Source organism: Hylobates moloch, unplaced genomic scaffold (assembly GCF_009828535.3).
Source record: "Hylobates moloch isolate HMO894 unplaced genomic scaffold, HMol_V3 SCAFFOLD_13, whole genome shotgun sequence".
NCBI lineage: Eukaryota > Metazoa > Chordata > Mammalia > Primates > Hylobatidae > Hylobates > Hylobates moloch.
In genome coordinates, this window is record NW_026652288.1 from 37,508,806 (window position 1) to 37,534,857 (window position 26,052).

Consider the following 26,052-nt stretch of genomic DNA (forward strand, 5'->3'; position numbering starts at 1 on the left):
ATTTCTTTCTCCTGCCTGATTGCCCTGGCCAGAACTTCCAACGCTATGTTGAATAGGAGTGGTGAGAGAGGCATCCCTGTCTTGTGCCAGTTTTCAAAGGGAATGCTTCCAGTTTTTGCCCATTCGGTATGATATTGGCTGTGGATTTGTCATAAATAGCTCTTATTATTTTGCGATATGTCCCATCAATACCTAATTTATTGAGAGTTTTTAGCATGAAGTGCTGTTGAATTTTGTCGAAAGCCTTTTCTGCATCTATTGAGATAATCATGTGGTTTTCGTCTTTGGTTCTGTTTATATGCTGGATTACATTTATTGATTTTCATATGTTGAACCAGCCTTGCATCCCAGGGATGAAGCCCACTTCATCATGGTGGACAAGCTTTTTGACGTGTTTCTGGATTCAGTTTGCCAGTATTTTATTGAGGATTTTTGCATCAATGTTCATCGGGGATATTGGTCTAAAATTCTCTTTCTTTGTTGTGTCTCTGCCAGGCTTTGTTATCAGGATGATGCTGGCCTCATAAAATGTGTTAGGGAGGATTCCCTCTTTTTCTATTGATGGAATAGTTTCAGAAGGAATGGTACCAGTTCCTCCTTGTACTTCTGGTAGAATTTGGCTGTGAATCCATCTGGTCCTGGACTTTTTTTTGGTTGGTAAGCTATTAATTCTTGCCTCAATTTCAGAGCCTGTTATTGGTCTATACAGAGATTCAACTTCTTCCTGGTTTAGTCTTGGGTGGTTGTATGTGTTGAGGAATTTATCCATTTCTTCAGATTTTCTAGTGTATTTGCATAGAGGTGTTTATAGTATTCTCTGATGGTAGTTTGTATTTCTGTGGGATTGGTGGTGATATCCCCTTTATCATTTTTTATTGCGTCTATTTGATTCTTCTCTTTTTCTTCTTTATTAGTCTTGCTAGCAGTCTATCAATTTTGTTGATCTTTACAAAAAAACAGCTCCTGGTAATGGAGTAATGGATCTTTTCATATGCTTAGAAGTTGTTAAAGATAATATCCTGTGTTTTATAATACCTGTCCTGTTTTACCTTTGTAAGAATGCTTGGGTTTCATTTTCTGCCACCATTAGCCCAAATTTGGGCTACTACTCAGCAGTGAATGGCAGTCATGGTTCATGGAGCTGAAATGAATGCATTCAATGAACATTGTCGAGCACTAACCCTGTGAGTGGCCATGTGCAAGATGCAGGAATTCAAGTTCATGGGCACAGTCCCTTGCCATGGAACTCTTCTAGGCTAGAGGGGAGGCTGAGCAAACAGGGACCTTACGACATGGAGTGGTACAGCCTCAACAGAAGCTTGTCTACTGGGTTCAGTTGTCTAACTAAGAGTTTTCTCAGGGGAAGTTGTAGTACTAGGACAGAGTGGGGAGGAGGCTGAAAGTTTGTTTGGTGGTGTACTCTCTTTCTGATGCTTTTTTTCCTCTTGTAGGTAATGGTAAATGGCCAACACTGTTACATATTTGCCCATCGACTCCTGTCAGCATCTGTGAATATGCCGTGGATGTGGAGAGGTCTCCATGACCTCAATGTCTATCTGCAGTTGAAAGAGATGACCACAATCCTTGTTGTTGAGGAATCCCTCTTTCTACAAGACCATGGGATTCCCAGAGCCTGTTAACAGAATAATCCCTCCTCAATCCTTTCTATACACTTGGTCATTAAAAGTTCACCAAACTTTCCAGGATTTGGTAGTCATCTCGAGAGGGGCTGAAAGATTACATGTGAAGCATTAAGACTTCAAAGAGTAAAAACCTTCCTATGACTCAAGGAGTGAGTGACACGGTCCCTGGAATGTCTGAGAAATTAAAAATGGCATCCTTCTATAGCACATAGTTGACATCAAGCACTCAACTAAAACCCTTACTCAATCTCAGATGACTCACTGCAAATGTTGGGTAGCTGTTTACAGCCACATAGGTATAACTGGTGGTTTTAAGAAGAAACTGTAGCATTAGGACAATCAGGTGGAATATCATAATTCTACCCATTGTTCCAAGGATGCTTACTGTATATGAACACTGTGCCTCACTCTGTGCAGACTGCCGTGAGGGAACTTTAGAAACAGATGACAAATTCCTGGCCAGGCATGGTGGCTTATGCCTGTAATTCCATCAGTTTTGGAGGCCACAGTGGGCAGATCACTTGAGGTGAGGAGTGTGAGACCAGACTGCCCAACATGGTGATGCCGTCTCTACTAATAATACAAAAATTGGCTGGGCATGGCAGCAAGCGCCTGTAATTCCAGCTAGTTGGAAGGGTGAGGCATGAGAGTCACTTGAACCCAGCAGGCAGAGGTTGCAGTGAGCTGAGTACACGCCACTGCACTCCAACCTGGGTGACAGAGTGAGACTCTGTCTCAAAAAAAAAAAAAGGCAAATATCCCACATCAAAATTTTGCTCCAAGCAATAGTTAGAGAATCACAGAAGTTTAATGATTTCTTTCAATGATCCTGATTATTCTTGTTTCTAAATACTTGAAAGATTTTTCCAATTTATGTGGACAGAATTTTGGGATTTCTCTTTGGAAACAAGTGGTCATGGTTTTCAAATCAGAAAATATGTAGTTTATTGTTGTAATAGACACAATTCATACACACAGGCACAGTGAGGAGACTCTGCTTTGCTGCTATTACATTTAGGCATTGCAGCACAGCAAGCCTTCCAACACATATTGGCTGAAAGCAACCATTTATTCTGATCTCTCCCAGCTTTGCAGGTTTACTGGACTCATGAGGTTGGTAGATCATGTGGTGGGAGTCACGTTTTCCAAAGAATCTGTAGTCTGGGATTCCAGGGGATGCTTCACTCATGTCTGACTCAACACTAGGGCTGAGTAAACATCTGGGGGTTGGCTGGTTATCTCTTTCTTTGTCTAAACTCTCCATTAGTGCCTTGAATTTCCTCAAATCATGAGAGTCTCACAGTTCTTGGACTTAATGGATGGTGATTGGCTTCCACCAACTAAAGCCTTCCAAAAGGCTCAAGGAGAAGATGTAGGGCATTATAGTACCTAGCTTTGAGAGGCAGACATTGTCACTTATATGACATTATATTGATCAAGTTGAGTCATGCAGGCAGCCCAAATCAAAGAGGAATCCACAAGCTGTGGTTATTTTGACTTGTAGATCCTGAGAGGTCATCCTTGGCAACTATTTCCACTCAGTTCCACGCTTATACGTGTAAGTGTGTATATGGGCTTACACACTTCCCACATACTAAAAACTCTAACCCTGTAAGGAACCACTGAAAGCAATACAATTACAGGAGGCAGCTCAGATTGAAGTCCAGCATCTTATCATCCAGTTACTCTCAGGTGTCCATGAGGTGACTACAAACTATCAGGTGCACTTTCTCTCAACATATGCACTAAAGGGATACACTTTCACCCTATACAAATCAATCACACAAGACTGAAACAGACAAAGGAAAATGCAGTTAACATACCTATTTTAGCGGGGCAAAAAATAATAAATGGCACCTTTTGCCTCATAGCACTCTGAGAAGCAAGAGGGCTCACCAGCAGCTCTACTAGAGCCACTTGTGAAAATTCAGCCTGGGTTCTCACTCTTGTCGCATCTGCTCAAACCAGCATAGTCTGTTCCAGAAATACTACCTCAATATGTGCCCCCAGTATTTCCATAAGTACTTAAAGAATATACACTTCATTAAGTTGGACTAAGAGGTCTTCCTTGAATGGATAACTAAGGCATCCACACAATGAAAGAAACCATGTTAGCTCTTTGTACATAAATTAAAAACTCAAACAAACAAACAAACAAGTACAGAAAAGAAAATAGACCACAGTCATGGTCCACATCACTGAGGAAACCAACAAGATCTCTTTTTTCATTTTCTCTGGGAATGTTTCCCTGCAGCAATTGGCTTCATCCTCTATTCTTAGCTTCTTGGAGCTCCTACCAAGATGGCAGAATGACAGTCCCTTTTCCACTACAAGAGTTTTGATTATCTACTCCATAGTGTATATAGAGAACTATTTAGGAGAAGATAAACAACATATTTCTTAAAAGTCAACGAAGAAAGATTGAAGAGGGTCTCATCAAATAGCCTTTTTTTCTGCTGGGCCCATCTCAGGCATCATTTTGATCATCCTCATCCTCTCTCCCCAGGTTCATTGCCACAGCTCATTCAACTCCAACCTTACTCATGGGTATGCCTTTCTCTGTACTGCTTCTTTAACCTAACATCCAGATACCTTGAGGTATCAATGCACAGTGAATTACACTCTTCATGCCTTTCTTCCTTGTTTCTTTCCAGTATGAAATGAAATTTCCTCCCCTCTCATTGGAAACTCTCAGGTTCTGATTAGGTACACTCTCCTCCTTACACCATCCCTGTCACAGTCCTGGTCAATTCTGTATTTTGATAGTGGATTATAGGCTCCATCACCAGCATGGAATTCATTTGTTGGGGATTTAGGCAATTCTTTTTCTGAGAGGATGAAGACTATCCTGGAATCTATGACTTCCTGAGCAGAACATGAGTTTGATTTCACATCTGCTTGCCTCTGGATGACACCCATTTTATCTGAATAGCCTACAGAGTCCTACATGCTGGCCTTGCAACACACAGTGACTCCCATTTCTTGACTGATATTCACCAGCTCATTTCTGTTCACATGGGCCATTTGTCACACTCAGTTTTATCTCAGATAATACCTTTTGCTCATGGTGGTCAGGACGACATCTCAGACACAAAGAGATGACATAGAATTCAGGAGCTAATGTTCAACAAAGAATTTTTGAATTGCCTTTGGGGACCCACTCAACATCATTTTCATACTTCTCAACCAAAATTCCCTATCTTCTCCCAGCAAATACGGCATTGCTCAAAACACAGAAAGTCATACTTGGACTCTAAAGCTTTCATTCTCAAAGATATTTAGGCTTTTTAGTTTTTGTTGAAGCCTCCCACAGAATAAATCTACTTGGTGATAATATTGTCCTTGTCCCTCAAAGCTGTTTTCCCTGTGGTGCTGTCTGTGGTGCTGAGCATTGGTACATTAGGCCCTGTATTTGAAAGTGAGGGGCCAATACGACAGCGTAAGAGCAGAATTTTGTTTTGTTTTCTTTTGTATTTGATAGACCATAGACAAAATATCCATGATGAATAAAACAGAAATTCAACTTGGATTTTCAAACCACAATTTCTTCAGTGCCCTCTCTCCTCACTTCTATTTAACATAATATTGGAAGGCCTGACCAGAGAAATCACGCAAGAGAAAGGAAGAAAGGGTATCTAAATACAAAGAGAGGTCAAACCATCCCTGTTTGCAGATGTCACGATTCTATATCTAGAAAACTCCATAGTCTTCACCCAAAAGATCCTTAAGCTGGTAAACCACTTTAGCAAAGTTTCAGGATACAAAATCAATATGCAAAAATCACTAGAACTCGTATATGCCAACAACAGCAACAGGGACAAATCAAGAATGCAATTCCTTTCAAATTTGCCATAAAAAGAATAAAACACCTAAAACTACAGCTAATCAGGAGGTAAAAGATCGTTACAATGAGAATTACAAAACAGTACTCAAGGAAACCAGAGATGACACAGAGAAATAGAAAAACATTGAATGCTCATAGATAAGAAAAATCAATTATCATTAAAACAGCCACACTGCCCAAAGAAATTTAGATGCAAGGCTATTTGTATCAAACTATGAATGACATTCTTCACAGAATTAGAAGAAATGCTATTTTAAAATTCACATGGAACCAAAAAAAAAAAAAACAAATAACTGAGGCAATTCTAAGTGAAAAGAACAAAACTGGAGGCATCAAATTACCCAACTTCAAAATATACTACAAGGCTACAGTAACCAAAACAGCATGGTATCGGTATGAAAACAGACACACAGACCAATGGAACAGAATGGAAAGCCCGAAATAAGGCCACAAACCTACAAACATCTGATCTTCGACAAAGCTGACCAAACAAGCAATGGAAAAAGGACTCCCTATTCAAGAAATGGTGCTGGGAGAACTGGCTAGCCATATGCAGAAGATTGAAACTGGACCCCTTCTTTACACCATATACAAAAGATAGATTAAAGACTTAAAAGATTAAACCCAAAACTGTAAACACCTTGGAAAAGAACCTAGAAAACACAATGCAGGACCTAGGCATGAGCAAAAGTTTCATGATGAAGATGTCAAAGGCAACTAGGAGAAAACAAAAAATTGACAAACAGAATCTAATTAAACTAAAGAGCTTCTGCACAGCGAAGGAAACTATCAAGAGAGTAAACAGACAGCCTAAGGAATGGGAGAAAATGTTTTCAAACTATGTATCTGAAGAAGGTCTAATATCCGAGCATCTATAAGAAATTTCAACAACTTTACGAGAAAGAAACAAACAAACCCATAAAAAAGTGGGTAAAGAGCTTGACACAGTGGCTCATGCCTGTAATCCCAGCACTTTGGGCAACCAAGGCTGGTGGATCACTTGAGCCCAGGAATTTGAGAACCGGCTGGGTAACATGGCAAAAACCCATCTCTACTAAAAATAGAAAAAAAAAATAGCCTAGCATGGAGACATGCACCTGTAGTCCCAGCTAATCAGGAGACTGAGCTGAGAAAAATCACCTGAGCCCTGGAGCCAGAGGTTACAGTGAGCCAAGATGGTGCCACGTCACTACAGCCTGAGTTTCAGAGTGAGACCTGTTTTAAAACAACAACAAAATGATGAGCAAAGGACAAGAACAGACATTTTTCAAAAGTAAGCATACAGGTGGCCAAAAAGCATATAAAAAAGCTCAATATCACTGAACATTAGAGAAATGCAAATCTAAACCACAATGAGATACCATCTCACACCAGTCAGAATGGCTGTTATTAAAAAGTCAAAAAAGGACAGATGCTGCAAGGTTGTGGAGAAAAGGGAGCACTCACACATTGTTGGTGACAGTGTAAATTAGTTCACCCATTGGGAAAGCAGTGTGGTGATTCCTCAAAGAGCTAACAATAGATCTACCATTCAACCCAGCAATCCCATCTCTGGGTGTATACCCAGAAGAATAGAAATCATTCTGGCATAAAGATATATGCACATGAATGTTCATTGCAACACTATGCATAATAGCGAAGACACGGAATGAACCCAAATGCCAATCAATGACAGATTGGATACAGAAAATGTGGTACATGTACACAACGGAACACTATGCAGTCCTAAAAAAGAATGATATTATGTCTTTTGAAGGAACATGGATGGAGCTGGAGGCCATTATTCTTAGCAAACTAATGCAGGAACAGAAAACCAAATACTGCATGTTCTCACTTATCAGTGTGAACTAAATGATGAGACTCATGGACACCAAGAGGGAAACAACACACACTGGGGCCTCCTTGAGGGTGGGGGGTGAAAGGCGGAAAAGGAGAAAAAAAAAAAACTCTTGAGTACTACGCTGAGTGACCAGGTGAAGAAATCATATATACCACAAACCCCATGACACGACTTTATCTGCATATGTACCCCGAACCTAAAATAAAATGAAAGAAAAATCAAATAAAAACAACAACCTCACCTTCCTCCCAGAATCTGCAGGAGAAACAGTGTCTCTGAAACTTTTATTTATATGGACACCAAGAGAAAGGAGAGAGTGTAGCTAGAGCCCAGGTGTGTGACAGTCAGGTGAGAGTGGCCCTCACTTGGCAGAGCCAAGCAGCCTAGTGTGGAATAGGTTCATGCAAGAACTTTCTCTACTTCTCTCCACAGATCCTCCTGAGGATCAAGGTCAGTGCTCTTCCAGAACGTTTAGAAGCAGAGAGAATCACTACCTCCTAGGACTAATGTATTTCCCCAAAATCTCCAACTTTTTTTTTTTAGCCATTGTACAAATTGGGAAAATGTACACCTTCTGGGTATATTCTGCATAGATGAGAAAAGGCCTGAGAGGCATAAAGGCTGGGCTTTACAACCACTACCGCTCACTCCATCATCTTTATCTATGCATTTCCCTGGTAACCCAATCCACAGCCTGGTACCTCCCCCACTGTCATTTCTGCTGCATTACAGACACAGACTTGCAAATAGCTATGGTTGTGACTGAGTTTCTTCCTGACACCTAAACCTTTCTAAAGCTACAAGGAAATTTTGCTGGGAGGAGCATGGAATCTGGAATGAAGCCAGAGGGCAAGGCTGAAGTGGGTCATTTAAATGCTGCAACTCAGAGATTCACTCAGAAGACTGGACACAATTCCGAAGGAAGCCAAGAAGGAGAGAACAATGTCCTCTTTACCCATGAGTTGAAAAGACACAGCCTTCAAAAATTTCGTGTCACACAAACAAAGAAAGAAATGTGAGATTTTATGAGATGAAAATATGAGCATTTTTACTGTGAATGCTTTACTTAGCGCTATTGACGTGTGGAATAGAAACCCTGAGGCTATGGTATCTGAGATGCTTGTGGGCACTGGGGTACGGACCCTGGATGAGTGTAACCTTCTGTGAGTGTGAGGTGGTGTCTGATGAGCATAAACTCTGCTGAGATAATGTTACTTTAAGTGGGAGGTGGATGACCCACCAGGACAAGCAGGTGTGTGAATGGAGAGTAAAGGGATGAGTGGGCTTTGTTTCCTGTCTATGATGTGAGTATGTGTGTAAGCACAGCCAGACCAGTGCATGAGCATCATTATGTGCACAGTGAGCAGGTGTGTGTGACGCAGTGAGTGGCGTGGCTCTGTGTGACCGTGCATGTGTCTGCTGGGATGTGACTGTGTGTTGAAGTGGGATCATGCATGTGGCTTTCTGCACATGTGAATGTTTCTCCCCACACAGCAGCACCTCTGATGTGAATCCCAGGTGGCTTAACTGGTGGGGATCTTGGGGATTGTGAGTTACCAAGGACTTGTTTCCGATCACTTGTGAGAGCAGAATGTATGATCAGTAGGTGTCTCTTCCCAGTAAGAGTGGAGAAGAGGAATGCAGACTATGGGGGCGATGGTTCCTCAGGTGGGGTCTGCACAGAGTGACCACTGTCTCTTGCCTCCCAGGCTCAGCTTGCCTGTGCCTAGCCCATCCAGTTCTTCCCACTGTGTGACAGGAGGGTGTGCAGATACTGGTTTGTTAGGGAAGGACATTAGAGGCCGTGGTTTCAGAGACTGAATCAAACAAAATATCCACTGTAAGCTCTGTCTGAACTGAGACTAAACTTGTTCTCCACCCATGAAAGAACAAGTTAAGTCTCAGTTCAGAAGGAGCTTACAGTGGACATTAATCAACCAAGCAGCTGGGTTCACTGGCTCATGGCTATAATCCCGCCAATTTTGGAGGCGAAGATGAGAGGACAACTTGAGGCCAGAAGTCTGAGACCAGTCTGGGCATCATAGTGAGATGCTTTCTTTAAAAAAACTTTAAATATTTGACTGGCAGAGAGGCAGGCACCTTTCTTCCCAGCTATTCAAGAGGGGGCAGATGTGTGAGGTTCACTGCAGCCCAGGAGTTTGAGGTTTCAGTGAACCATGATTGCATCCCTGCATGTCAGCCTGGGTGGCAGAGCAAGAACCTATCTCAAAAGTACAGAAAAATCATCTCAACTACTTGTAGTCATCATAGAAATCAATTATTCCCTCCAGTTATGTCCCTGACCCACAGGCTTCATTTGTGCAAGTCCTGGGGCTGTGCTCTCAGTAGTGTGTGCCCCTTCTTGGAAGGACGTCCATTGCCGATGATGATAGTGATGCATGTCCATTCCACACACAGGGGTTTCCTGTTCTTTCATCATTTCCCTCTCCTTTTCAACAAGTGTTGTTTCTCACTGCAGTGAATGTTTAAATTCTTACATTTACAAGTCTTGTTTTAATTTTCAGAGTTGAAAATGAAGGCAGGTCAGTCTTTCCAGAGGACTCTCCTGTTCTATTAGGTCACCCCTAAGAGGCCCTACGCATGACAGGGATTAGGGTAACACTTTTACATGTATTAACTCCCTATTACGGAGAACATCCTACAAAGTAGAAATTCCTGATAATCCTCCTTTTCCTAGGGAAAATGAGGAAGGGACAGTTCAAGTAACACATCTAAGACTGCACTGCTAGTAAAAGGCAAAATGAGGACTGGAATCCAGGCATCCTGGCTCCTGAAACCTTGCTCTTACTTATGTGTCCACCATATCTTCAGGAATATGGGGCCCTGAAGGTGCTAGGGTTAAAGAAGAGAGTCCACAGAGTCTGCCCTTTCATCTCTAATTTCCTGCACCATGGGAAAATGTTACAGGAGGGGAGACTGCACCTGACCCTGCACCTCTCACTTACTCTCAATACTCTGGCAGGTGCCATACAAACTGCCTGTGTCTTTGTCTGTTGGTTCCTGCGTGGTAATCAAAGGGACACCGATTGACTCTTTTATGTGAGTACTCCATGGTCCAATGGAGGGGTTGGAGAAGAAGGGAAAATATTTGCTAAGGATTTGACCTTACGTGTGGGTGATGTGGAAATGTCTAGTTGGCAGGATGGAGGCCCCATGCAGGTGCAGGTCCTGGAGACCCTCCAGCACCAGGCATGAGACCTGCGGCAACTGCATGTGGGCCAGCCATGGGGCCAATGGGAGGAGGACACTCACTGGGTTGGGGCTCTGGTTCTTTATCAGGGGGCATAGAATTTTCAGGGAATGAACAAGTCATAGGCCGAGGTCAGTGACTGTGGCTCAGTTTTCATCTGGGGATGAGGAGCACAGAATCTCCCTGCCTGGGGGCACGAGGAGCTGAAGCATCCCCACAGGGACCTGGCCATCAGTATTATCAGGGAGACTTTTTCCCTAGGTAAATGGGGGAAGGGACTTGTGTGTGTGTCAAGCTTGTGTCTGCGCAAGGGAGGGGCCTGCCCAACATTCTGCGTGCTTCGCCCTCAGCAATGACCCACAGCTGCAGGTGGATTTCTACACTGACATGGATGAGGATTCAGATATTGCCTTCCGTTTCCGAGTGCACTTTGGCAATCATGTGGTCATGAACAGGCGTGAGTTTGGGATATGGATGCTGGAAGAGACAACAGACTACGTGCCCTTTGAGGATGGCAAACAATTTGAGCTGTGCATCTACGCACATTACAATGAGTATGAGGTGAGCACCCCAGGAGCTCCTAGCACCCAGGCTCTGTGGGCTCCCAAAACAGGAGGCAGCTCTTATTGACCTGGCCTCAGTAGTCCGTCGGGGTCCATCTCCCATAACTACTCCTGTCCCTGGTTTTCATCACAGGGCACCCCCTGCTTGCACTGCCATCCTCAGCTCTTTCCCAAATCTGACCAATATCAAGGTCAGCTCACCTGACATTTCCCCCAAAGTAGAGAATCTCCTCTGTCTTTTCACATAGTGCTCATTTCTATTTATGCCATTATTTAAATTTTCATTTAGCTGAGTGAATACAATATACTTCAGGAAAAAAAAGTTTAAATAAAAGATTGCTTTAATCAGTCACAAATTAAGTCTTCATCTCATTTTGGGACCCGAATTCTACTTATAGGAAAAACATTATCAGAGCTCTGCTTTCATTCAAAGAGGTTTCGTTTGTTTGTTTGTTTTCTTGAGACACAGTCTCATTTTTCATCCAGGTTGGAGTGCAGTGGCATGATCTCAGCTCACTGCAACCTCCACCTCCTGGATTCCAACAATTTTCTCGCCTCAGCCTCCCAAGTAGCTGGGACTACAGGTGTGTGCCAGCACACCTGGCTAATTTTTGTATTTTTCGGGGAGACGGGGGTTCACCACTTTGGCCAGGCTGGTCTTGAACTCCCAACCTCAAGTTATCCACCCAACTTGGCCTCTCAATATACTGGGATTACAGGCTTATGCCACCGTGCTCAGCCCTTCAGAGGAAATTTTTGCTTATGGAAGCATATAGATATGTCTATGATTTCATTTGTTTTTAAGCAAATCCTGGTATAAGTTGCTCTACACATTACACTTCAAGAACTAAGTTGATTTGTTGCCAAATAATATATATTGAAGACATTATCAATCTATGATGCTGCTTCAGTTTTTAAAGATTGCATAATATTGCATTAAGAAGTTTACCCAAAGTTGTTGAACTTGGCCCTTTTGGGGGCATTAAATTTCCTTCCAGTATTTTGCTCTCACAAATGATGCTGTATTAAGTTTTCTAATCAATCCTTTTGTCATTACCAACCTCCCAATACTTGTACTAGAAGATAATTACAAAAAAATGGAAAAACTGGCTCAAAAATGTGTGCATTTTAAATTTGAAAAATTAATACTAATAAGGTGACTTTCTCTATAGCCTCAGTATAAAGAATATATCCATACTTTCTGGCTTTCTCTAACGAGTAGGCCAAAACATTCACATCTTATTCAGATTCAAGCGAGGGATCTTTTCCTATGCTTAGAAGTTGTTGAAGGTAATATCCTGTTTTACTAGAACTGTTCTCCTTTCATTCTATAAGAACCCTGGGTTTCCTTCTTTGCCACTAACACTTCAGATGTAGGTTACTCCAAAGCGAAACTGTGCCATCAGTAGTGAACAACAATCACAGTTCATGGAACTGAAAAGTATGCATTCAATGAACATGGTCTAGCACTAACCCTGTGGCAGGTCCTGTGCGAGATGCAGGGTCTCAAGTTCCTGAGGCACAGTCCCTGGTGATGGGGATCTTCCAGGTTAGAAAGGAGGCTGAGTAAGCAAGGACTTTGTGACACAGAGTATAGAACTTCACTAAAGGAATGAGTGGAAACATTAGAAATAAAGTCGGCCACTATCTCAAATAGGCACAAAATGTCATCTGTAAACAGAAGTGTATCTAATACGTTAACTTGTATAACTAGGAATTTTCTTGGGGAATGTTATTGGTACTAGGACAGAGTGGAGAGGAGGCTGAAAACTTGTTTGGTGGCATGCTTTCTTGCTGATGCATTTTTCCTCTTGTAGATAAAGGTCAATGGCATACGCATTTACGGCTTTGTCCATCGAATCCCGCCATCATTTGTGAAGATGGTGCAAGTGTCGAGAGATGTCTCCCTGACCTCAGTGTGTGTCTGCAATTGAGGGAGATGATCACACTCCTCATTGTTGAGGAATCCCTTTTTCTACCTGACCATGGGATTCCCAGAGCCTGCTAACAGAATAATCCCTCCTCACATTTTCCCCTGCACTTTGTCATTAAAACAGCACGAAAACTCACATGATTTGCTTCTTGCTTTCAGAGGGGAAAAGAGGAAGTTGTCATCCCCAAGGGGGATGGCATCAGGAAATCAAAGGGGATAAACCTTCCTGTGACAAAGGGAGTGAGTGACAAGGTCCGTGGAATGTCTGAGAAGACATTAGAAACAGCATCCTTCTATAGCACGTAGTTGACGTCAGACAGTCTGAACTAAAATACTTACCCGATATCAAATGATTCGTGGCACTTAAATGTTAGGTAGCTGTTTACAGGCACGCAAGTGTACATGGTGGCTTTGGGGGAATATCTGCAACTTGAGGAAAATTATGTGGAATTTCTTAATTTTTTTCCATTGTTCTCAAGATGCTTACTGTGCATGAACACTGTGCCTGGCTTTGTGCGGGCTGCTGTGAAGGAACTGAAGAAAAAGATAACAAGTTTGCATGTGAAGTTTTCAATCCAAGTAATAGTTTAGAGAATCACTGGAGCCCAGTGATTTCCCTTAAAGAATCCCAATTATTCTTATTTTCAAATATTTGAAAATTGCTTCATTTTATGTGGGGAGAATCCAGGGGTTTCTCTTTGGAAACAAATGGTCATGATTTGAGATCAGAGAACACATAGATTATTATTGGAATAGATACAAGTCATGTACATTGACACAGTGAGCAGACCCTTATTTGTTGCTTTTCCAGTGATGAATTGCAGCACAGCAAACCTCACAACACATATTGGCTAAAAGCAATCATTTATTTTGATCTCTCCCCACTTTACAGGTTTACTGAACTTGAGTGGTAGATCATGTGATGGGAGTCGCGTTTTCTGAGAGATCTTTTAGGCTGGGATTTCAGAGGATGCTCTACTCATGTCCAACTCAACAGCAGGACTGGGTGAACACCTAGAAACTGGGAAGCTATCTCCTTCAATACCTCACCTTCCCATTCATAACATTAATTTCCTAAAATCATGAGAGTCTCATGGTTCTGGGACTTAATAAATGGTGATTGGCTTTCACCAAAGAAAGCCTTTCAAAAGTATCATGGAGAAGGTGCACGGCATCATAGGACCTACCTTTGAATGGCAGACAGTGTTATTTCTATGGCTTTACATTGATCAAGGTGAGTCACAAAGACAGCCCTAATCAAAAGGCGAGGACTCCACGAGCTGTGGTTATTGTGACTGTAGTCACGAGGGGCCATCCTTGGCAACTAGTTCCACTCACAGCTAGTTCCCACATACCAAAAGCACTAACCATGTAACGAGTCTCTGAAGGCATTACAATTACAAAAATAGGCTGTCTGTTAACTCTATGATAGAGTTAACAGGAATTCTGTAGGTTGCCTGTTAACTCTATGATAGTTTCTTTTGCTGTGCAGAAGTTAGATCCCATTTGTCAATTTTGGCTTTTGTTGCTATTGCTTTTTGTGTTTTAGTCATAAAGTCTTCGCCCATGCCTATGTCCTAAATTGTATTGCCTAGGTTTTCTTCTAGAATTTTTATGGTTTTAGGTCTTACGTTTAAGTCTTTAATCCATCTTGAGTTAATTTTTGTATAAAGTGTAAGGAAGGGGTCCAATTTCAGTTTTCTGCATATGGCTAGCCAGCTTTCCCAACACCACTTGTTAAATAAGGAAAACTTTGGTACCAGTACCATGCTGTTTTTTGTTTGTGTTTACTGTAGCCTTAGAATATAGTTTGAAGTCAGGTAGCTTGATGCCTTCAGCTTTGTTCATTTTGCTTAGGATTGGCTTGGCTATTCAGGCTCTTTTTTGGTTCCATATAAAGTTTAAAGTAGTTTTTTCCAATTCTGTGAAGAAAGTCAATGGTAGCTTGATGGGGATAGCATTGAATCTATTAAATTACTTTGGGCAGTATGGCCATTTTCACAATATTGATTCTTCCTATTTATGAACATGGAATGTTTTTCGATTTGTTTGTGTCCTCTCTTATTTCCTTGAGCAGTGGTATGTAGTTCTCCTTAAAGAGGTCCTTCACATTCCTTGTAAGTTGTATTCCTCAGTATTTTATTCTCTTGATAGCAATTGTGAACGGGACTTCACTCATGATTTGGCTCTCTGTTTGTCTGTTATTGGTGTATAGGAATGCTTGTGATTTTTGCACATTGATTTTGTATCCTGATACTTTGCTGAAGTTGCTTATCAGCTTAAGGAGATTTTGGGCTGAGACAGTGGGGTTTTTAAACATACAATCATGTCATCTGCAAACAGAGACAATTTGACTTCCTCTTTTTCTATTTGAATATCCTTTATTTCTTTCTCTTGCCTGATTACCCTGGCCAGAACTTCCAATGCCCCCATCCCCAGTTGTTAAAAAGTCATCCTGTTGGCATTAAGTCTCCCACAACTTTGGTTTGCAAATGCATGGGTGCTGAGAGGATTTCTGCAAGGGTCTATCCTACCATCTCAAAGGAGCCCAGTGCTGGAAAGAGGAAGGTACTGGAAAGATAGATACTAAGGAAAGGCACTGTCAGTGTGCACCTGCATGAAGCTAGTGAAAAACTGTCTAGACCTGGCCAACTTAGAAATGGCTGGATGAAGAGGTGGGGCTGAAAGGATATCATGTGGTACAAGAAAAGCCTAATATACTGACCTTCCTTCAATTTCTCATACACACCAAGCTCATTTTCATTTTTGGGGCATCGTATATGACAAATTCAAAAAGCATCAAAAATGTCATAACAAGGGAGGGAGAATGTTCTAGTTTAAAAGAGACTAAAAAAGCATAGCAACAAAGTGCATGAAACCTGATTGAGTGATGGATTTTATTTTTTTTTCCTTAGCCTTTCCATAAAGGCTACAGAATTGTTATCTGGCTTTTGGTTCATTATGGAGAGGTTAGAGTAACTGAGAGGTTTGGCCCTGGTTTTTAATAGGTCTCTTTAAATGATTTAAAAATTGGTTTCTTTTCATTCATTTCCTGAGCTAGTTGGGTTTTAGTTAGGGTTGTTTACCGGAACTGCTTTCCTGCCTATTGGGAATGGTGTTTTTTGTTTGTTTGTTTGTTTTGTTTTAAGTTATAAAAATATTTTATTTAAATGGTACAGAAGAAATTATGTGTACTTAAAAATGGTTAAAAATTCATGTTAGGAAATGCTAAAAACCCAATAATTTACACAATGATAAAATCTAAAGTAATGAGAAAACATAAAATACTTTCATTTGGTTCTCTCACCTAACAAAACTATTATAAATATGAGATTATAGTAATTACTGAAGTTGGGTTAAAAGCACAAGACAACATAATTCCTTTATACACATCCAGCCATTTTATACAAGAAACTGTTATACCTTAAATGGAAGAGTGAACAATTCGTTTAAAATATTGAGTGCATTATGCACCTATAATGAAACCACTTTCTCCAAAGATTCAAACAGATTAACGTTGCAAAATGGTATTTCTATGTAACACTGACTTCTGAAAAATTTAATAATTCATTTAAGAATATGCAAGTGAAATGTAGTTTATTCTGATTTCAACAACGGATATTCAAAGTCACAATTTTTTCCAAGAAATCATTCACTTTATACTTTCAAAAACACATTGTAGCTTTTCTGTTACCAGTCAGCCATATTTTCAACTAGCTGCATGTTTAATCATTCACTTCAAACTTACATGTCCAGCCCAGCACGCTGGCGTGGGCCTGTAGTCCCAACTACTTCAGAGGCTGAGGCAGGAGGATCACTTGATCCCAGGAGTTCAAAGCCAGCCCAGTCAACATAGCAAGACCCTGTGTCTTCAGAAATCACCCAAGGAGTGAGACAAACATGACAACCCACATATACTGGGTAAACAACAAGGGAGTGAAAAATGACCTCACATGCCCTAAAGCAATGTTGACGCAAACTCCTGATGCAATAAAGGCAGCAGTTGTAATGGGTACCTGGAATGGTATCGTGGAATTGGAGAACTTATTTTTGTAATGAAAGGAAAGCTAGCTTGAAAGAAATGTTTTTGAGGTTTTCTCTTGTTTTTCTCCTTTTTGTTTGGTTCAGGTTTGAAGTTTAGATTGGCTTGGGTTAAATTTGGGTAGGCAAAAAAATATTATCTTTAGGGGAATTAATATTTATCAAATATTCTTTTTTCATGTAAACCCCAATGAATGATATGAAATTTGAAGAAATAGGAGACAGCAAGAACCATAGAATGAAGTCAGAAAAACCCTGCTCTTCTTTAAAATAGAGAGGCTAAATTTAAAATATTGAGTTTAGGACCTGGAATGCGAAACATCTCAAATTAGCACTTTGAACGCTTTCTCCTCCCAAGCCCATTGTATTCCTTTCTCTATCTTCATGTTAAGGCTGGGTGGAAGGTTCATCGACTCCTGGATATGATCCAAAATAGACTTAGATTTGTACCTATGAGAACCAATGATCTTAGCAGTACGTGACTTATATCCAATTCTCAGAACTTAATGCTTACCATTGTAACATTATGATAATAAAACACTGGCAGATATAAAGACATGTCATTTATTTTAGTCATATTGAATCACTTAGAATAAATTATTTATTTTTTAGAAAATATCTTTGAGAGTAAAATTTACATAAATCAAAGGTATTCCTGTTATAATTCTAAATGAACATCCATCTACCCCCAATGCTTTAAGTATTAGAGAGTAGATTTGATGTCCATCTAAGACTCCTTCCAGCTTCACATAGGGTCTCATTACTATGCTGCTTTGGATCCTATTGTTCTCTGTTTTCTTCACGAAATCATGCTCACAGAGGTTAGGTAAATTGGCCAAGGTAACACAGTAATGGCTGCACTACATTTAAACTGCAGCTTTTTAAATCCATGTTTAATACTTTTTCTCAACACCTCCCAATTGCCTCACATTATTTCAGATTCTTCTTTGGGACTCCTTGAATCCACCCTACATAGCATCTCCCTTGGCAAAACAAAAAACAAAAAAAAAGTTAAAATGTGCCTTCTTAATAGGCAAAAAGGGGATGTATATTTTTTCAAATAACTGAAAAAGGGGAGTCCATATTTATTAAGTGAAAAGAACAAGTGCAATCACACTAGCTTGAAAGGGAAATAAGTGATTACATGATATACTTGGACTGCTGGACAGGAACAGACAGGGGACTTTTCCGTGAGGTATTTATTTTGGTCTTTTATTTAAAGCAGCCCTAATTTTTAGATTGTTTGAATAACAGACAAATTAGAAGCTCAGCAAATTTCTTAGTGGACAGTTTTAACTTTCCAAAAAATATCCTTGCATTTCCTCTACCTTCTTTAAAAATGAAACCTATCCCTCTTCAGGACACTGGTCCCAAGATAGATCATCTAGAAGTACCCAAATACCTCCAAACAGATCAGGACCAATTCAACTATTTCCAGAAAAAAAACAAAGTCTGTGCTTCATATTGGATGCCCACAATATGTTCTCCCTGCTCTTCCAGATTACTTATTTCCTTTTTATTATTATTATTATACTTTAAGTTCTAGGGTACATGTGCACAATGTGCAGGTTTGTTACATAGGCATACATGTGCCATGTTGGTTGCCTGTACCCATTAACTCATCATTTACATTAGGTGTTTCTCCTAATGCTATCCCTCCCCCATCCCTCCACCCCATGACAGGCCCCGGTGTGTGATGTTCCCTGGCCTGTATCCAAGTGTTCTCATTGTTCAATTAGCACCTATGAGTGAGAACATGCAGTGTCTGGCTTTCTTTCCTTGTGATAGTTTGCTCAGAATGATGGTTTCCAGCTTCATCCATCTCCTTACAAAGGACATAAGCTCATGATTTTTTAGGGCTGCATAGCATTCCATGATGTATATGTTCCACATTTTCTTAATCCAGTCTATCACTGATGGACATATGGGTTGGTTCCAAGTCTTTGCTATTGTGAATAGTGCCACAATAAACGTATGTGTGCATGTGTCTTTATAGTAGCATGATTAATAATCCTTTCCATATATACCCACTAATAGGATCGCTGGGTCAAATGGTATTTCTAGTTCTAGATCCTTGAGGAATCGCCACACTGTCTTCCACAATTGTTGAACTAGTTTCCACTCCCACCAACAGTGTAAAAGTGTTCTTATTTCTCCACATTGTCTCCAGCATCTGTTGTTTCCTGACTTTTTAATGATTGCCATTCTAACTGGTGTGATATGGTATTTCACTGTGGTTTTGATTTGCATTCCTCTGATGACCACTGATGATGAGCATTTTTTCATGTGTCTGTTGGCTGCATAAATGTCTTTTCTGAGAATTGTCTGTTCATATCCTTTGCCCACTTTTTGATGGGGTTGTTTGATTTTTTCTTGTAAATTTGTTTAAGTTATTTGTAGATTCTGGATATTAGCCCTGTGTCACAAGGGTAGATTGCAAAAATTTTCTCCCATTCTGTAGGTTGCCTGTTCACTCTGATGGTAGTTTCTTTTGCTATTCAGAATCTCTTTAGTTCAATTAGATCCCATTTGTCAATTGTGGCTTCTGTTGCCATTGCTTTTGGTGTTTTAGTCATGAAGTCCTTGCCCATGCCTATATCGTAAAAGGTATTGCCTAGGTTTTCCTCTAGGTTTTTATGGTTTTTGATCTAACATTTAAGTCTTTAATCCATCTTGAATTAAGTTTTGTATAAGGTGTAAGGAAGGGATCAGTTTCAGCTTTCTACATATGACTAGTCAGTTTTTCCAGCACCATTTATTAAATAGGGAATCCTTTCCCCATTTCTTGTTTTGTCAGGTTCACTCATGATTTGGCTCTCTGTTTGTCTGTTATTGGTGTATAAGAATGATTGTGATTTTTGCACATTGATTTTGTATCCTGAGACTTTGCTGGAGTTGCTTATCAGCTTAAGGAGATTTTGGGCTGAGACGATGGGGTTTTCTAGATATACAATCATGTCATCTGCAAACAGGGACAACTTGACTTCCTCTTTTCCTAATTGAATGCCCTTTACCCCCTTCTCCTGCCTGATTGCCCTGGCCGGAACTTCCAACACTATGTTGAATAGGAGTGGTGAGAGAGGGCATCCCTGTCTTATGCCAGTTTTCAAAGGGAATGCTTCCCGTTTTTGTCATTCAGTATGATATTGGCTGTGGGTTTGTCATAAATAGCTCTTATTATTTTGAGATACGTCCCATCAATACCTAATTTATTGAGAGTTTTTAGCATGAAGGGGTGTTGAATTTTGTCAAAGGCCTTTTCTGCATCTATTGAGATAATCATGTGGTTTTTGTCTTTGGTTCTGTTTATACGCTGACTTAAGTTTATTGATTTTCATATGTTGAACCAGCCTTGCATCCCAGGGATGAAGCCCACTTCATCATGGTCGATAAGCTTTTTGATGTGCTGCTGGATTCAGTTTGCCAGTATTTTATTGAGGATTTTTGCATCAATGTTCATCAAGGATATTCATCTAAAATTCTATTTCTTTGTTGTGTCTCTGCCAGGCTTTGGTATTAGGATGATGCTGGCCTCATAAAACGAGTTAGGGAGGATTCCCTCTTTTTCTATTGATTGGAATAGTTTCAGAAGGAATGGTACCAGCTCTTCTTTGTACCTCTGGTAGAATTCGGCTGTCAATCCATCTGGTCCTGGACTTTTTTTGGTTGATAGGCTATTAATTATTGCTTCAATTTCAGAGCCTATTATTTGTCTATACAGAGATTCAACTTCTTTCTGGTTTAGGCTTGGAGGGGCGTAAGTATCCAGGAATTTATCCATTTCTTCTAGATTTTCTAGTTTTTTTGCATAGAGGTATTTATAATACTCTCTGATGGTAGTTTGTATTTCTGTGGGATCGGTGGTGATATCCCCTTTATCATTTTTTATTGCATCTATTTGGTTCTTCTCCCTTTTATTCTTTATTAGTCCTGCTAGCGGTCTATCAATTTTGTTGATCTTTTCAAAAAACCAGCTCCTGGATTCATTGATTTTTTGAAGGGTTTTTTGTGTCTCTATCTCCTTCAGTTCTGCTCTGATCTTAGTTACTTCTTGCCTTCTGCTAGCTTTTGAATGTGCTTGCTCTTGCTTCTCTAGTTCTTTTAATTGTGATGTTAGCATGCCGATTTTAGATCTTTCCTGCTTTCTCTTGTGGGCATTTAGTGCTATAAATTTCCCTCTACACACTGCTTTAAATGTGTCCTAGAGATTCTGGTATGTTGTGTCTTTGATTTCACTGGCCACAAAGAACATCTTTATTTCTGCCTTCATTTTGTTATGTACCCAGTAGTCATTCAGGAGCAGGTTGTTCAGTTTCCATGTAGTTGAGAGGTTTTGAGTGAGTTTCTTAATCCTGAGTTCCAGTTTGATTGCACTGTGGTCTGAGAGACAGTTTGTTATAATTTCTGTTCTTTTACATTTGCTGAGGAGTGCTGTGTTTTGTCTTCCTGTCTGTGATGTCAGTGTGTGTGTGAGCGCACCCAGACCAATGCATGAGCATCTTTATATGGACAGTGAGCAGGCATGTGTGACTCAGTGAGTGGTGTAGCTCTGTGTGACTGTGGTTGTGTGTGTGCTGGGATGTGACTGGATGTTGAACTGGGAACATGCACGTGGCCTTCTGTCCATGTGAAGTTTCCTCCTCACACAGCAGGGCCTCTGATGAAGCAGCTGTGCATCTTCTAATATGTGTCAATGTGGATCCTGGGTGGCAGAAGTGGTGGGGATCTTGGGGACTGGGAGTTACCAATGACTCATTTGTGAGCATTAATGAGAGCAGAATGTATGATCTGTAGATGTCTCTTCCCAGGCAGAGTGGAAAAGAGGAATCCAGACTATGGGAACAATGGTTCCTCAGGTGGGGTCTGCACACAGTGACCATCATCTCCTGCCTCTCATCCTCAGGTCTTTTCCTGTCTCCCACCCAAGGCTGCCATTCCCATTGTAGGTCAGGAGGGTGTGCAAGTCCTGGCTCTCTGAGGAAGAACATTGGAGACTGTGGTTTCAGAGACTGAATCAACTCAAACCAGAAAGGAACAAGGGTAGCCTCAGTTCAGACAGAGTTTATAGTGGATATTAATCATCAAAGTAGCTGGGTTTGCTGGCTCATGCCTATAATCTTACCATTTTGGTAGGCAAAAATGGGAAAATAACTTGAGGCCAGGAGTATGAAAGCAGCTTGGGCAAAATAGTGAGACACTGTCTTTACAAAAACTTTAAGTGTCAGACAGGCAACTTGGTGGGCATTTGTTTTTTTTTTTTCAGACGGAGTCACTCTGTCGCCTAGGCTGGAGTGCAGTGGTGGAATCTTGGCTCACTGCAACCTCCGCCTCCCGAGTTTAAGTGGTTCTCCTGCCTCAGCCTCCTGAGTAGCTGGGATTACAGGTGCACACCACCACGCTTGGCTAATTTTTGTATTTTTAGTAGAGACGCGATTTCACCATGTTGGTCAGGCTGGTCTTGAACTCCTGACCTCGAGATCCACCTGCCTCGGCCTCCCAAAGTGCTGGGATTACAGGCGTGAGCCACCACACCCAGCCTTGGCGGGCATCTTTCACCACAGCTACTCAGGAGGCCAAGGTGTGAGAACCCCTGCAGCACAGGAGTTCGAGGCTTCAGTGAGCTATGGGTGCACCACTACACATCAGCCTGGGTGACAGAGTGAGACCATGTCTCAAAAAGGAAGAAAAATTATCCACTTGTAGGTTATCTCTAATTACTTCCCTGACCCACACTCTTCATTTGTCCAAGTGCTGCAGCTGTGCTGTCAACAACTTTTAGAGCTTCTGGGAAAGATGCCCATGGCCCTTGATGACTGTCATGCCTGTGCATCCCACACACAGGGGTTTCCAGTTCTTTTGTTATTTCCCTCTCTCTTTCAACAAGTGTTGCTTCTTACTGGATTGAATTTCTCCACTGATAGATCCTCAAGTCTTGTTTTCACAGATATTAATTTCTCTATCACTAAGATCACCCATTAGTAAGAATTACTAATAAAGACAAAAAATAAAAAGTAAAGAAAGTACAGGAAAAAATAATTTTAAATAATCCTCCTTGTACCTGAGAAACTAAGTTAGGCAGAGTTCAAGTATGGATCTAAGACGGCACTGCCAGTAAGAGGCAGAATCAGGACTGGAGTCCAGGCAGCCTGGCTCCTGAATCCTAGCTCCTAACTATAAGACCCTCATGTCTTTAGGAATATGGAGTTCTGACTGTGATAGGGTGAAAGAGGGAAGTCCTCATGGTTTGCCTGTTGATCTCTAATTTTCTACATCATGGGAATCTGTCACAAAAGGGGAGGCCACACTTGGCCCAGCCCCTTTCACCCACTCTCAATCCCCTAGCAGGTGCCACATAGAAGGCCTGTGTCCTTGTCCATTGGTTCTTGCATGACAATCAGAGGGACACTGATCCTCCCTTTCATGTGAGTACTGCATGGCACAGGGGTGGAAAAGAAGGGAGAATGTTTACTCAGGAGGTGGTCTTATGTGAGTGATGTGGAAATTTCTAGTTGGCAGGATGGAGGAACCATGCAGGCGCAGGTCCTGGAGACCCTCCAGCACCAAGCATGAAACCTACAGTGGCTGAACTGTGGGCCAGTCATGAGGCCTAAGGGAGGAGAACACTCAGGGGTTAGGGCTGTGGCTCTTTATCAAGGGTCACAGAATTTTCAGGGAATGGACAAGGCATAGACCCAGGTAAGTGACTGTGGCTCACTTTCTGTCTTGTGAGGGGCAGAGAATCTCCCCACCTGGGGGATATACAAGGAGCTAAAACAGCCCCACAGGGACCAGGCCTGCAGTATCACCAGAGAGACCAGGGAGGCTTCTTTCTGCCTTGGGGAAAGGAAGGAAGGGATTTGTGTGTGTGTCGAGTGTGTGTCCCACAAGGGAGGGGCCTGCCCAACACTCTGTGTGCTTTGCCCTCAGCAATGACCCAGAGCTGCGGGTGGAATTCTACACTGGGATTAATGAGAACTCAGACATCGCCTTCCATTTCTGAGTGCACTTTGGTCATTGTTTGGTCATTGTGTTTGGTCATTCTAGCCACATGTGTGGGGCCTAGAAGTGTGAGAGGAGATGCTGCAATGTGTTCTTTGAGGATGGCAAACAATTTGATCTGAGCATCTTGGTGCTGGACAATGAATACCAGGTGAGCGCCCCAGGAGCTCCCGGTATCCAGCCTCTATGGGTTCTCAGAGCAGGAGGCAGCTCTCCCTGGCCTGACCCCAGTAGATTTTCAGGACCCATTTCTCATAACTACTCTTACCCCAGGTGTTTTACCACAGAGCACCTTCTGCTTGCACTGCTATCCTCAGCTCTTTTCCAAAATCTGACCGTGATCAGTATCAGCTCATCTGGCATTTCTCCCAAGGTGAAGAATCTCCTCTGTCTTTTCTCACTGTACTCATTTCTACTTATGGTGCTATTTAAATTTGCACTTTGCTGAATGAATACAATATTCATAAGAATAAAATTGTTTTAGTCAATGAAAAATTAAGTCTTTGTCTCACTCCTGGACCCAATCTTATTCCTGAGAGCATTACCAGTGCTCTGCTCTCCTTTCACAGGAAATCTTTGCTTATAGAAGCATATAGATCTATAATTTCATTTGTTTTTAAGAAAATCCTAGTATACATTGCTCTATACTTTACACCTTAAAAACTGAGTTGATTTGTTGTCAAAGAACATATCTTGAAGATACCGACTATTAATGGTGCTTCCTCAGTTTTTAAAGAATGCATAATATTGAATTATAAGGATTACCCAAAATTATTGATCTTGACTCTTTTTAAGGGCCTTGAGGTTATTTCCAATATTTTGCTCTCACTAATGGTGCTGTATTAAGACTTCTAGTCAATTCTTTTGTTTTATCCACCTCCCTTATATTGAAAGATAATCACAAAGAAGTGAAATAACTGGTTCAAAAATGTGTGCATCTTAAATTTAACAAATTGACACCTAGAAGGTTACTTTATAGCCTCGGTAATGAAGAATATATCCAAATGTTCTGGCCCTTTCTTATGAGTAGGGCAAAAGATTCACATTTTATTCAGATTCAAGTGAGGGATCTCTTTCTATGCTTAGAAACTGTTCAAAATGATAGCCTATGTTTTGCAACACTTGTCCGCTTCTACCTCTCCAACAACACTTGAGTTTTATTCTTGGCCACCATCAGCCCAGATCTAGGCAACTCCAAAGAGAAACTGGGCCATCAGTAGGGAATGGCAGTCAGAGTTCATGGAACAGATATATATGCATTCAATGAACATAATCTAGTGTTAATCCTGTTTGAACCCCTGTACAAGATGCAGGGATTCAAGTTCATGAAACACAGTCACTAGCCATGGGGATTTTCCAAGCTAGACGGGAGGCTGAGCAAACATAGACAATGTGACACAGAGTGGTACAGCCTTGCTGGAGGAAACAGAGGAAACACTAGAAATCATGTGAGCACTCTCTCAAATAGTTAATCTTTAACAGAATTGTGAGTCTTAGGTTCAGTTATATAACTAGCAGTTTTCTCAGGGGATGTTGTAGGTACTAGGAGAGAGTAGAGAGAAGGCTGAAAGTTTGTTTGGTGACATACTGTCTTTCTGAGGCACTTTTCCTCTTGTAGGTAATAATAAATGGCCAACACCATACATCTTTGCCCATCCACTCCCACCATGTTCTGTGAAGACTGTGCAAGTGTGGGAAGATGTCTCCCTGACCTCAGTGTCTGTCTGCAATTAAGGGAAATGACCACACACCTCATTGTTGAGGAATCCCTCTTTCCATGTGACCATAGGATCCCCAGAGCCTGCTAACAGAATGATCTCTCCTCACCCTTTTCCCTGCACTTGGTCATTAAAACATCACCAAACTTTCCAGAATTTCGTTCTTGCTTTAAGAGGGAAAGAGGAAATGGTCATCCCCAAGAGGCCCCGAGGAAGTTTATGGGAGGCATCCAGAAATCAAATAGGATAAACCTTCTTGT

General features: G+C 41.2%; 1 protein-coding gene and 1 long non-coding RNA gene across 2 annotated transcripts in view; both read left to right on the forward strand.

Moving 5' to 3' along the window:
- LOC116480042 (galactoside-binding soluble lectin 13) overlaps nt 1-13,035 on the forward strand; it is a 33,844-nt gene extending 20,809 nt beyond the window's left edge. The window contains exons 4-6 of the mRNA XM_058426180.1: nt 10,311-10,387; nt 10,889-11,099; nt 12,919-13,035. Coding sequence (XP_058282163.1) covers nt 10,311-10,387; nt 10,889-11,099; nt 12,919-13,035 — 405 coding nt within the window. The remainder of the gene's footprint in view (nt 1-10,310; nt 10,388-10,888; nt 11,100-12,918) is intronic.
- Nucleotides 13,036-22,202: 9,167 nt separating this feature from the next.
- On the forward strand, nt 22,203-25,941 carry LOC116480702 (uncharacterized). Its single transcript, XR_004251341.1, has 4 exons — nt 22,203-23,497; nt 24,003-24,225; nt 24,362-24,447; nt 25,693-25,941. It is a non-coding gene; the product is annotated as an uncharacterized LOC116480702 (long non-coding RNA).
- The last annotated feature ends 111 nt before the right edge of the window (nt 25,942-26,052 follow it).